The 12722-nt window shown below is 42.4% G+C and overlaps 1 protein-coding gene and 1 long non-coding RNA gene across 2 annotated transcripts in view; one reads left to right on the forward strand and one right to left on the reverse strand.

Moving 5' to 3' along the window:
• The window catches only part of LOC126943011 (uncharacterized), a 189330-nt gene extending 184779 nt beyond the window's left edge, over positions 1-4551 (reverse strand). The window contains exon 1 of the long non-coding RNA XR_007721679.1: positions 4407-4551. This is a non-coding gene — a long non-coding RNA (uncharacterized LOC126943011). The remainder of the gene's footprint in view (positions 1-4406) is intronic.
• Positions 4552-4623: 72 nt separating this feature from the next.
• EXO1 (exonuclease 1) overlaps positions 4624-12722 on the forward strand; it is a 41750-nt gene continuing 33651 nt past the window's right edge. The window contains exons 1-6 of the mRNA XM_050771101.1: positions 4624-4790; positions 5169-5464; positions 6834-7011; positions 8733-8852; positions 9806-9929; positions 12367-12504. Coding sequence (XP_050627058.1) covers positions 6851-7011; positions 8733-8852; positions 9806-9929; positions 12367-12504 — 543 coding nt within the window. The 5' untranslated portion in view covers positions 4624-4790; positions 5169-5464; positions 6834-6850. The remainder of the gene's footprint in view (positions 4791-5168; positions 5465-6833; positions 7012-8732; positions 8853-9805; positions 9930-12366; positions 12505-12722) is intronic.

Raw genomic sequence — 12722 nt, forward strand, 5'->3', positions numbered from 1 at the left:
AACAGAGCTGTTGATGATCAGTCAAAAAAAAAAGGATATTCTGTTCTATGTTTATGTAACAGTCACCAGCACTGTGCACAGTTCCTTCATCATCTGAACCTTTGCACTGCATACATACTGTTTTGAACACCTATCCATATTCATTTCAACAGAGGAGCAAAAGAAAAACCTAGTCACACGTGAGGTGACAAGAGGATGCTGACTTGCCCAGCACTTGAGGTTGTCCCCTGTTCCCATGTCCCTGATTTGGAGGGAAGTTGAGCTTTAGAAAAAGCCTCCTCATGCTGCTGACTAAAAAGAACCCCCACTCCTATGTCCGGTTTTAGAAATAACTGGTGTATGCGTGTGTGTGTGTGTGTGTGTGTGTGTGTGTGTGTGTGTGTGTGTCTGTCTGTCTGTCTGTGGTGGGGAAGGTGCTGCTCAGCTGTGGTTCTAGCAACCCTGCCTGAAATCAGGCAAAGGCAGGAGGCCATGAGAGGGCACCTGCAACTGTCACTAGGCCCCAACTCATTGTCTATGTTCCATACTTTAGAAAACACTGACCTATAACAATGGAGACGATATTTTCCAAATTAAAAATCAGGCAACCTGATATTCCAACAAGATACAGTATTTAAACATAAGAGCTGGCGGGGCATGCTGGCTCACACCTGTAATCCCAGCACTCCGGGAGGCCGAGGTGGGCAGATCACCTGAGGTCAGGAGTTCGAGACCAGCCTGACCAACATGGAAAAACCCCGTCTCTACTTAAAATACAAAATTAGCCAGGCGTAGTGGCACATGCCTGTAATCCCAGCTACTCGGGAGACTGAGGCAGGAGAATCACTTGAACCCAGGAGGCGGAGGTTGCAGTGAGCTGAGATCACACCATCATACTCCAGCCTGGGCAACAAGAGCAAAACTCTGTCTAAAAAAAAAAAAATTTAAAAAATAAAGAAAAGAGCAGCAAAATTGACAAATGGGATTTAATTAAACTAAAGAGCTTCTGCACAGCAAAAGAAACTACCATCGGAGTGAACAGGCAACCTACAGAATGGGAAAAATTTTTGCAATCTACTCATCTGACAAAGGGCTAATATCCAGAACCTACAAAGAACTCAAACAAATTTACAAGAAAAAAACAAACAACCCCATCAAAAAGTGGGCAAAGGATATGAACAGACACTTCTCAAAAGAAGACATTCATACAGCCAACAGACACATGAAAAAATGCTCATCATCACTCGCCATCAGAGAAATGCAAATCAAAACCACAATGAGATACCATCTCACACCAGTTAGAATGGCAATCATTAAAAAGTCAGGAAACAACAGGTGCTGGAGAGGATGTGGAGAAATAGGAACACTTTTACACTGTTGGTGGGACTGTAAACTAGTTCGACCATTGTGGAAGACAGTGTGGCGATTCCTCAAGGATCTAGAACTAGAAATACCATTTGACCCAGCCATCCCATTACTGGGTATATACCCAAAGGATTATAAATCATGCTGCGATAAAGACACATGCACACGTATGTTTACTGAGGCACTCTTCACAATAGCAAAGACTTGGAATCAACCCAAATGTCCATCAATGACAGACTGAATTAAGAAAATGTGGCACATATACACCACGGAATACTATGCAGCCATAAAAAAAGGATGAGCTCATGTCCTTTGTAGGGACATGGATGCAGCTGGAAACCATCATTCTCAGCAAACTACTGCAAGAACAGAAAACCAAACACCACATGTTCTCACTCACAGGTGGGAATTGAACAATGAGATCACTTGGACACAGGGCAGGGAACATCACACACCGGGGCCTATTGTGGGGAGGGGGAGGTGGGAGGGATAGCATTAGGAGATATACCTAATGTAAATGACGAGTTAATGGGTGCAGCACACCAACATGGCACATTTATACATATGTAACAAACCTGTACGTTGTGCACATGTACCCTAGAACTTAAAGTATAATAATAATAAAAAGGGCCGGGCGCGGTGGCTCAAGCCTGTAATCCCAGCACTTTGGGAGGCCGAGACGGGCGGATCACGAGGTCAGGAGATCGAGACCATCCTGGCTAACATGGTGAAACCCCGTCTCTACTAAAAAATACAAAAAACTAGCCGGGCGAGGTGGCAGGCGCCTGTAGTCCCAGCTACTCGGGAAGCTGAGGCAGGAGAATGGTGTAAACTCGGGCGGCGGAGCTTGCAGTGAGCTGAGATCCGGCCACTGCACTCCAGCTTGGGCGACAGAGCGAGACTCCGTCTCAAAAAAAAAAAAAAAAAAAAAAAAAGTATAATAATAATAAAAAGAAAAAATATATATGAGGTCCATAAATAACAGAATAACTCACAATCAAAGAAATACTAATTGACATTTAAAAAAAAAAAAAAGTAAGAGCAGCCCAGAAAACCCATAATAATAGCGCCATACCTAGGACACTCATGTATTACTCCATACATTTGAAATGTTTAAAATCAACACTAATGCTACTGGGATGTGAAAATTCATAGACATAATCCCTGCCCTCGAAGTAAGGTTGCCAGATAAAATAACAGAATGCCCAGAAAAATTTAAGTTTCAGATAAACGGGGACTTCTTGTAGTATATGTCTCAAATATTGCATTAGATATATTAAATATTTATCTGCTGTTCATCTGAAATTCAAATTTCTGGGTGTCCTACATTATTATTTGCTAAATCTGGCAACCCTACCTCAAAAGGTTTTCGGGCTATTGAAGGGCAAAGGCAATTCAAACACAGTGAGAGTATGAGAAGCGTCAGGGCAAAAGAGCCATCACAGACTGCGTGTGCATATCAAACAAATATCCACCTTAGGGAAGACATTTGGAAACTGGTAACATTGGAACTGAGTCTTAAGCTGGAAACGTATGGGATACACCATTTATTTCAGCATTTAATAACATGCCATCACGACTTGTGACTTAACTGTCTGATAAACATGTGTTTTGTCTACAGAACTAGACCTTCAGTTCCTTGGAGACACAAGTCATCTCTTTATGTCCCCCATGCCACCTGGAACTGACAGGCACACTTAAGGCAGTAGTAAATTACTGCACACATTGATGCAAATGGTTTTGTCCTCCCAAAGAGTAAAAATATTCTGTTAGTGAAACGTATTGTAACTAGTGTTTCTTTTTCAATTTTAGTCTTTGAACACTGCAGCCAAGAATCCAGTTTGAAACCTTGGGAGTCAAATTCATAGTAAATACAAGAGCCGTTCACAGTGCAGCAAACTCTCATGTTAGTTTTATGACAGATTCAGTGACACTAGAATGGACACCTTTTTGATTCTGGGGTTCCTTCCTAAGACCCCCATGTGTGACATATTCATGGCTGGATTCTAGATACTGAAGCAGTTACTACAGCTGGTTAGTCCAATGATTATAAATAAGAAGGCTTTTCTACAAACACACGCTGCCCACATTGAAGTTCCTCTTTAATCTACTGCAGTTTGAAACTGTCCCCCACTTTCCCCAAGAGTCCACTCCAAGCTAGTTTAGGGTGAGTCTACCACAGCCTTTGGAAGAGGGAGGGAAGATAACTTTTCTCATCTCTCCTAGTCCCAGCTCTAAAGACCAGAACCAGGGAGGAAGCAACACTACTCTTCCAAACACATTTCCCAAACGTGGCACCTTTTCAACAATTTTAGTAATAAATTTAAGGCATCATAGATGCCTTAAAAATTGGCATGATAGATGTTACATTGATCATGAAAAGACTTTAAAAGAAGAGAGAAAGATGTAAAGAAGGTAATCAAATGGGGAGCATTTTTTAACAATGTGCTCACTTCTTCCCCTTCAATTCCTTGAATTGAGTCTGAATTATCACTCCTATTGATCTCTGAGCCCGGAACATTACTTTGTGGTCTGGCCTCAGGTTTCTTCCAATTTTTTAAATCACAATATTCCTAAGAGGGCAGCGACGAGGTCTGGGGTATTATGAGGACTGGAAACCTAGCCACAAGTGACCATGAAAGTCCAAAAATGCCTTTAAAGTCTTTGTCTCTAAGGCCCATTTTCAAGGTCTTGTTATATAGTTAATTTTCCCCCGACTTATGTCAAAAATAAACGAGGCTGTGTTCTAGGTAAAATGGTAGGGACAGATTTTAATCACTACTACTACTGCAATGGGGAAAAGAGCCCAGCGTGAACTGAATTCAATTGCGATTTGTACAGAGGCGACCGGGCGTTTTGAAGAGAATGAAGGAATTAGGATGGGACTCTTGACGCCAAGGGGGACTGAGCAACTTTTCCAGGTTTGAAAAACCTCAACACAAACGCGCGACGGCGCTCTATCAACGTCAGCCTCCCGAACCGGGGCTGTACCCAGGAGAGAACTACAACACCCAGCAGCCCCGACGGGCGTAAAGACTCCCAACTTCCGGGGCGTTGCTCACCATCGGCCAGCAGCGCCAGTGCCACTCGGTCCCTCAAGAAGCCGCAGGGGTTCGGGCCGGCAGCAGAAGCTGGAGTCGTAGGCCAGTGGGCCGCTGTCTGCCCAGCGAGACGGAGGGCTCAGGACGCGACGCTATCTGTTGGAAGCCGCAGGAGGCGGAGCCGGGTTGCAGGGTACGCGTTGGCGTCACATCCGCTGGGCGGGGCCGCAAGCAACGCGCGCAAATTGAAAGGTCAGCCTTTCGCGCGCAGTGTAGCCAGGTTCCCCGTGTTCTGTGTCGCTGGCCGTGAGTGCTCCGGCTACAGTGAGTTAGGGGCGTCGGGGCGGGTTTCTCCAACCCCAATCGGCTCCGTTCAAGGGGAGGAGGAGAGTCCCTTCTTGGAAGGTGAGAGGAGCGGGCTGTGCGGAGGCTAATGGGTGGGTTCCCTTGGGGGTCGACCTGCGCGTCACCTCCGACCCTCCTCTCGGGATTCGGGGTCTTCCAGGAGGGGAAGGAGAGAGTCTGGTGTGATCTTCCCATCCCGACAGCAGAGCCCTTAGCCTGAGCGGAGTGTGTGTTGTTTTGTTCCGAGGGGACGTCTGGCTACGAGAGGTCTGCAACTCAGTGAATGGAGGGAGAGAGAGCAGATGATTCCGGGCTGGAGCAGGCGCCGGGGTTGCCAGACTTCTCTCATTTTCCCGCAGAAGCTGGCAGTCCGGGTTTTACATGCAGTCTCTGCACCTTTAAATGTTGACAAGTACATTTTCCTATAATGTTGTGCAGACCTAAGGAAACGTGTCGTCTGGAATGGGCTTGGGGGCCACGCCTGCACATCTCCGCGAGACCGAGGGATAAAGTGAAGATGGGGCTGTTATTACCGCGAGTGCCACATGCGATCTCTTTGAGATATGTACTCCGTCATTCTTACTGTTGCACGCAGCCATTCTTACTACGCTAAAGAAGAAATACTTATTCGAGGATATTTGCCTGGCCCCGAAGAAAGTTATGTAAATTTCATGAACTATTATATCCGTTTTCCTCGGAGTGAGAGAAAACTCTCTTTAGATAGCATCTGAGAGGTAAGAGACTTTTTCTGAAACTGTGGCTTGAGGACCCCTGCATCCAGATTAACTGCTTTGTTTAAAATTTATTCACCGGCTGGGCGCGGTGGCTCAAGCCTGTAATCCCAGCACTTTGGGAGGCCGAGGCGGGCGGATCACGAGGTCAGGAGATCGAGATCATCCTGACTAACACGGTGAAACCCCGTCTCTGCTAAAAATATAAAAATTAGCCGGGCGTGGTGGTGGGCGCCTGTAGTCCCGGCTTATCGGGAGGCTGAGGCAGGAGAATGGCGTGAACCCGGGATGAGGAGCTTTCAGTGAGCCGAGATCACACCACTGCACTCCAGCCTGGGCGACAGTGCGAGACTCCGTCTCAAAAAAAAGAAAAAAAAAATTCATTCACAGCAGAACTAGTGAATCCCAGTCACAGAGTGGAGTTGAGAGTCTAAGAACCTCTGAAATTTGAGAACTGGACTAGAGCCTTTAGAGCTCTGATAAGGTGTCAACAGGGCAAAGCTGACTCCTGATCCTGTACTTTCTTTCTTCCCTTCCTGCCAAACTTAACGTTTGGTAGGAGAGATTTGTATTATGAAATGCTAAGCAACTGCTCAGTGCCCATTACTAACTTTTTATTGTAGAGTTGTGGGAGGGAGGTCGTTTCTTCAGAAAGGGCTGTGACAGTTCCAGAATCTCTATAGAGAGGGTTTAGGGGCCTGGAATGGAAAGGGGTGGAAAGTTAAAGCATTTGTCTTGAAGCTGTGTTTGCATAGCAGACGCAGTTTCACAATTCTTTGGGGTAGCTTTCAGAGAGACTGATGGAGTTGCCCCTAGACACCACCACTGTTTATTACCAGAATGTTCGTGCTTAGAATAATGCGTTCTAATAGCAGTGAATTTCAGTTCTAAACAAGTACAGGATCATTTCTGTAATCCTTTTTGAATTTTTCCTTTGTTTTTTGGTTGAAATGCTTACCTTCCTACAAACTGTTTTTAGTTTCTGCTCCTATTTGAATTTGCATGTTGACCCTTATAATTAATGCCCTTTGTAGAGGCAATGTGATGCCATCGCACGCATGGTTTTGTTTGTGCCCGGCTCCTTGAAGCATGTGTTAGGATTGAAAGTGCCAAAGCACTTTGGAAAGAATAAACAAACATTAAGCAAATGTCAAGTGGCATTAGAGGTAGTATTAGTGATTAATGTAAATTCTACCCTAGGGAAATTGTTTGACAGGGAGGAGCCCAGCTAAAGTACTAAAGAGCAGTGATTCTTGAATTTCTGAACAATTTCTGCCTTGGACTCCAAGCTTTCTCTTTATTTGTCTAAAATGTTTTGATAAATGTATTTTTCTTTAAATATTACTGTTCTCCCTGTGTCTTTTCATATCAGGTAGTTAATTTGGCACCATGGGTATACACGGATTGCTACAATTTATCAAAGAAGCTTCTGAACCCATCCATGTGAGGAAGTATAAAGGGCAGGTAGTAGCTGTGGATACATATTGCTGGCTTCACAAAGGAGCTATTGCTTGTGCTGAAAAACTAGCCAAAGGTGAACCTACTGATAGGTAAGTCTAGACCTTATATTAATTCTTTGACAATTAAGAATGAGACCTACAGTGCCTTTTTTTCCCCCAGAAGCGGATTGTTTTCACTCAATGCCAGAACTTATCAGGAAGTGAAAGTTGTATGTTTTAGAATATTCCCAAATCAGGGATGACTTCCTTCTGTGATAATAGGCCTAGTTTTCTTTCTTTATAATAAGCTGGAGTATCAAGACACTGATGGACAAAGACTATTCATATCTCCTTTATTTTATTTACTTATTTATTTATTTTTTTGAGATGCAATTTCTGTTGCCCAGGCTGGAGTGCAGTGGCACAATCTCGGTTCACTGCAACCTCCGCCTCCCAGGTTCAAGCAATTCTCCTGTCTCAACCTCCCAAGTAGCTGGAATTACAGACGCGCACCACCACGCCAGGCTAATTTTTGTATTTTTAGTAGAGACAGGGTTTCACCATGTTGGCCAGGCAGGTCTCGAACTCCTGACCTCAAGTGATCCACCTGCTTTGGCCTCCCAAAGTGCTGAGATTACAGGCATGAGCCACCATGCCTGGCCCAATTCTTATCCTAAGATAAATGTTTTAACAAATGCTTTGAAATCCATGATGATTTCTGACTCCCACATTCTTGGGTACAGAAAACATACTGCTAATCCTGGTTAGCAAAAAAAAAATGTGTTATAAATTTCATTATTATTTCTTATTTGCTTTCTTCTAAATTTTGCTTTAGGATCAGCAGGTCCCAGTCATTGTTCCATGCCAATGCAAGTTCACTGTCACTGATCTACAACAAATAGAAAAAATAAGGATAACAATGTAGTGAGTCTTTCATCAAGATGAATATATAGGATTTAAAAGGTCATCTCTTATTTTATTTTAGCTGCTAAGTTTGTGTTATGCAAAAAGATTACCTTTAAAGATTGTTTTCCCCTTCCTGTTTTTGAGCTAAAATGTCCTTTTCTTTATAAAATGATAGAAGTTGTAAATGCAGTTGTTTTTGTCACAATACCTAATATAATACCTGACCCTCGATTGGATCCTGGATTTGGAAAAAATAGTAGCAGTGGTGTCCTGGAGCCAACTCATATGGGCTCTTTATACACCATGTCATCTCAGCTCAGCATTCATTGAGTTCACCTAGGTAGCTTATCTGCCATTGAGGAATATTTATCTCAGGGAAATCAGGCACCTCTTCCCCAAGAACAGGTTGTTAAACATTTACCAGGACACCACTGAATATAAGAAACATTATTGAGACAATTGTACCAATTATAATATAAACAGTATTAAATAGTATTATGTCACTATTAAATTACTTAGCCATGATATGGTATTGTTGGAAGAATCCAGTGTTTACTGTACTATTCTTTCAACTTTTCAATAGATTTGACATTTTTTAACATAAAAAAAATGAGGGGAAAAGACCAGATTTGAAACCAAAGATGTGAGAATTAGAAGGGATATCAAAGCTTTTTAATTCACAGGTAAGGAAACCAAGGCTTGGAGGATCAAGTAGTTCACCAGACATCACTTGGCTCATAAGTATCCAAGGCAGGATTTGAATCCAAGTCTAGTAAGTTAGAGTTCCAATTCCTATGAAAACATTTGCTTAAAATAACAAAATAAAAAACCTCTTTTCATCGTTTTCTCATCTGGCTTAAAATAGAGCAGAAATATTACCTTAAGAAAGACGAAGCACTGAAATGTATTTTTCTTTTTTTCCATAGGTATGTAGGATTTTGTATGAAATTTGTAAATATGTTACTATCTCATGGGATCAAGCCTATTCTCGTATTTGATGGATGTACTTTACCTTCTAAAAAGGAAGTAGAGAGATCTAGAAGAGAGTAAGTTAATTCTCTACTTAATCTCTAACTTAATTGCACTAAGGTCAGACACTGTAGTCTATATGGTAACAATTTTTAAAATTTTAAGCCAGGCTCAGTGGCTTGCGCCTGTTGTCCTAGGTACTCAGGAGGTTGGGGCAAGAGGATCACTTGAGCCCAGGAGTTCAACACTTTAGTGCTCTATGATCATCTCTGTGAATAGCCACTGTACTCCAGCCTGGGCAACATAGTGAGACCCAGTCACTAAAAATTTTCTTTTTTTTTTTATTTTTTGACAGTCTCACTCTGTTGCCCAGTCTAGAGTGCAGTGCTGCAATCTCGGCTCGCTGGGACCTCCGCCTCCCAGATTCAAGAAATTCTTGTGCCTCAGCCTCCCGAGTAGCTGGGACTACAGGCGCGTGCCACCATGCCCGGCTAATTTTTGTATTTTTAGTAGAGATGGGGTTTTGCCATGTTGGCCAGACTGGTCTCAAACTCCTGGCCTCAAGTGATCTATCCGCCTTGGCCTCCCAAAGTGCTGGAATTATAGGCATGAGCCACTGTGCCTGGCCTAAAAAAAAATTAATAAATAAAATTTTAATTTGTTGAGGCTTATTTTATAGCCTAGTATGTGAACAGGTTCCCTTAAATGTTATGTATCTGCTACATTATTATCACTTTTGTTTAAAAGTATCTTAGTTACTATATTTTCTTTGACATAAAGAATTGCTGTGGAAAAGTGTAATGGTAATCTTGTGTGTGTGTGTGCATATGGTCATTCTAAATCACTTGTTCTTTTTGCCTTAGAAGCCCAGAGCATCTGGGTTAATGTTCTCAAGGACCTGGTGTGTACTTTCTAATGAGTCAAAAACTTTTTTCAATTCTAGGAAAGCTTCTTGAATTATAGTTTTGTTACAGTTTCTTGAGTCAGCGTCTTAAATGTTTTATATTTTAAAAATGTTCTTCCCTTGCAGAAGACGACAAGCCAATCTTCTTAAGGGAAAGCAGCTTCTTCGTGAGGGGAAAGTCTCGGAAGCCCGAGAGTGTTTCACCCGGTCTGTCAATATCACCCATGCCATGGCCCACAAAGTAATTAAAGTAAGCCACTGGAAAATGAAGGCAAAGGGGCAGATGGGCAGGTTCACCAAAGCTAGTTACAACTTGTTTATTAATGGGAGAGGAAGAAAATCAAGGGTGGAAAATTGTTCTAGGCCTAACTTCAAGTAAAGGGCAGATGTCAGAAGAAGACGGGAACAGCATCATTAGTTAGAGAAGACTTCAACAATTTCCGAGGAGAAATCCTAAGGCATAAGTAAGGCTTTCTCTTTAGTCATATTGTTCCATAGCAGTGGAAGGAACAGGGCCAGACACGGTGGCTCACACCTGTAATCCCAGCACTTTGGGACGCTGAGGCAGGAGGATCATTTGAGCTCAGGAGTTTGAGACCATCCTGGGCAACATGATGAGACCCTGTCTCTATTTAAAATAAAAAAATAAAGAGATGGAAGGAACAAATTCCTGGAGGCGTCGGTCTCACCCAACTCTCCTATAGTCTTCAACACTTACTGTAACTGGCACTCCTGAATGACAGATCTGTGATTTAGCTTTGTTGCCCCAGGCACCCTACAGACTTCTGTTCCCTTTTGCCTCCTCCTTGTAGCAGCTTCTTTCCTTATTCCTGTACATCTTAGTGTCAGGGTCCCCACAGTCCCAGCCCTCACTTTCCCCTTTTTAGAGCCTACTTGGTAAAGGTGTTGTGGTTTTATTGTTCGTTTGTTTGTTTTGAGGCGGAGTTTCACTCTTGTTGCCCAGGCTGGAGCGCGATGGCACGATCTCGGTTCACTGCAACCTCCACCTCCTGGGTTCAAGCGATTCTCCTGCCTCAGCCTCCCAAGTAGCTGGGGTTACAGGCATGCGCCATCATGCCTGGCTAATTTTGTATTTTTAGTAGAGACGGGTTTCACCATGTTGGTCACGCTGGTCTCGAACTCCCAACCTCAGGTGATCCGCCCACCTCGGCCTCCCAAAGTGCTCGGATTACAAGGGTGAGCCACCGTGCCCGGCCTGTTAAAGGTATGATGATAAAGGTGGAGTCAGCTTTTCCTAGCTTACAGTTCTGACATCCAGTTCCTGAGCTAAAATAGGCACTACAGTTCCGATTTTGGCTTTGTCATTTGAGTCTCTGGCTCTTTCTGTATGGGTGAAGCTAGAAGGAAAGGGTGGGATGCAAGAGAGAGAGAGTGTGATGTATAGGGAAATGTGTGCTCTGTGTAGTCGGGAGAAGAGAGGCTGCATCGTGTGTGGAAGTAGAGGAGAAACCCTGATTGGACATAAATAGTGGTGTAAAAGGATGAGAGTAGGACTATTGCTGGACAAAAAAAGAAAAAAAAATGAGAAAAATAGCAAATTGCAAATTGTCACCAAAATTGATAGCAGCAGGATCTTGATACCTCTTTCCTCCTCTTTTTTTCTTCCCTTTTTTTTTTTTTTTTTAAACTTCCCAAAGCCTCTCTTCAGGCCTTGGGAACCATTTTCCCATAATTTAGAACATGGAAGTTCCAGTTCCAACTGGTTAGATTTTGACACAGAGGCTATGATAGGGACTGTTTTTCTTAGCAAGGTTATTTTAAAAGTATTTTTTCATAATGCATTGGTTTAAATAGTGCTATAGTCTATAATATATATGTAAGATATATTATTAGAGGAGAGTTGTATTTGTGTGTATACATATACACATATGTGTATACATATACACATACGTGTATATATTTTCCCCTAAGACATTGCTGAATATGGTCTATAATTTTATCAATACTATGTCAGTACACTGATTTTCCTAGCCTGACAGGACAACCTGTTATTTTTATGGGGAACATATATTCAAAACTCCAAACAAATGTATATTTTTGGAACATAGCCATTCTTAAGATGGAAGCTTTCTATAATATAAAATAATTGGACCAGGCACAATGGCTTAACTCTTACAATGCCAACACTTTGGGAAACTGAAGCGAGTGGATCACTTGTGTCCAGGAGTTTGAGACCAGCCTAGACAACATGGCAAAACCTTGTCTCCACAAAAAATACAAAAAAATTAGCTGGGCATGGTGGCATGCACCTGTAGTCCCACCTACTCGGGAGGCTGAGGTGGGAAGCCCAGGAGGTCAAAGCTGCAGTGTGCCCTGCTGGCTGGCACTACTGCACTCCAGCCTGGGTGACAGAGCCAGAACCTAGCTCCAAAAAATAACATAATTACTTGTGTAACTTGTAGGATTCTTTTTTCCTCTGGCTGTGTAGCAGTATTTCTTTTCTCCAAATTCTATAAATTGAGTTTTAAAAAATGTCTTAGTGGCTATATAATTAGTTCAACATATACTGAAACTTATAGTAGAAAAACTCTACTTCAAAGGAAATGATTTCTCAAAGTAATATTAGCATGTGTGTGCTGAGGCTAGTCATAAAGTGGGTTTGAAACAGGAAGTTGTTTAGTACTTTCCAAATGCCGTGCTAGAGATTCACTTTGATTCTCTTCCAGGCTGCCCGGTCTCAGGGCGTAGATTGCCTCGTGGCTCCCTATGAAGCTGATGCGCAGTTGGCCTATCTTAACAAAGCGGGAATTGTACAAGCCATAATTACAGAGGACTCGGATCTCCTAGCTTTTGGCTGTAAAAAGGTACTCAACTCTGACTACTATGTATTACTTTTTTATGTAGATAGAGGTAGTGTAAATCAAGAAGCTGAAGTTTTTCCTGTCCAGGAAATTATTATAATTGATAAAACTTACAAAGTTTTATAAAATAAATTATTTTAATAGAATATTTGCAACTGACATCTATTTTTATAATGTTAATAATTATTTAAAATGAAAAGAAGGGTTTTGCTGCTTGATGT

The sequence above is a fragment of the Macaca thibetana genome, chromosome 1, assembly GCF_024542745.1.
Source record: "Macaca thibetana thibetana isolate TM-01 chromosome 1, ASM2454274v1, whole genome shotgun sequence".
NCBI classification, from domain to species: Eukaryota; Metazoa; Chordata; class Mammalia; order Primates; family Cercopithecidae; genus Macaca; species Macaca thibetana.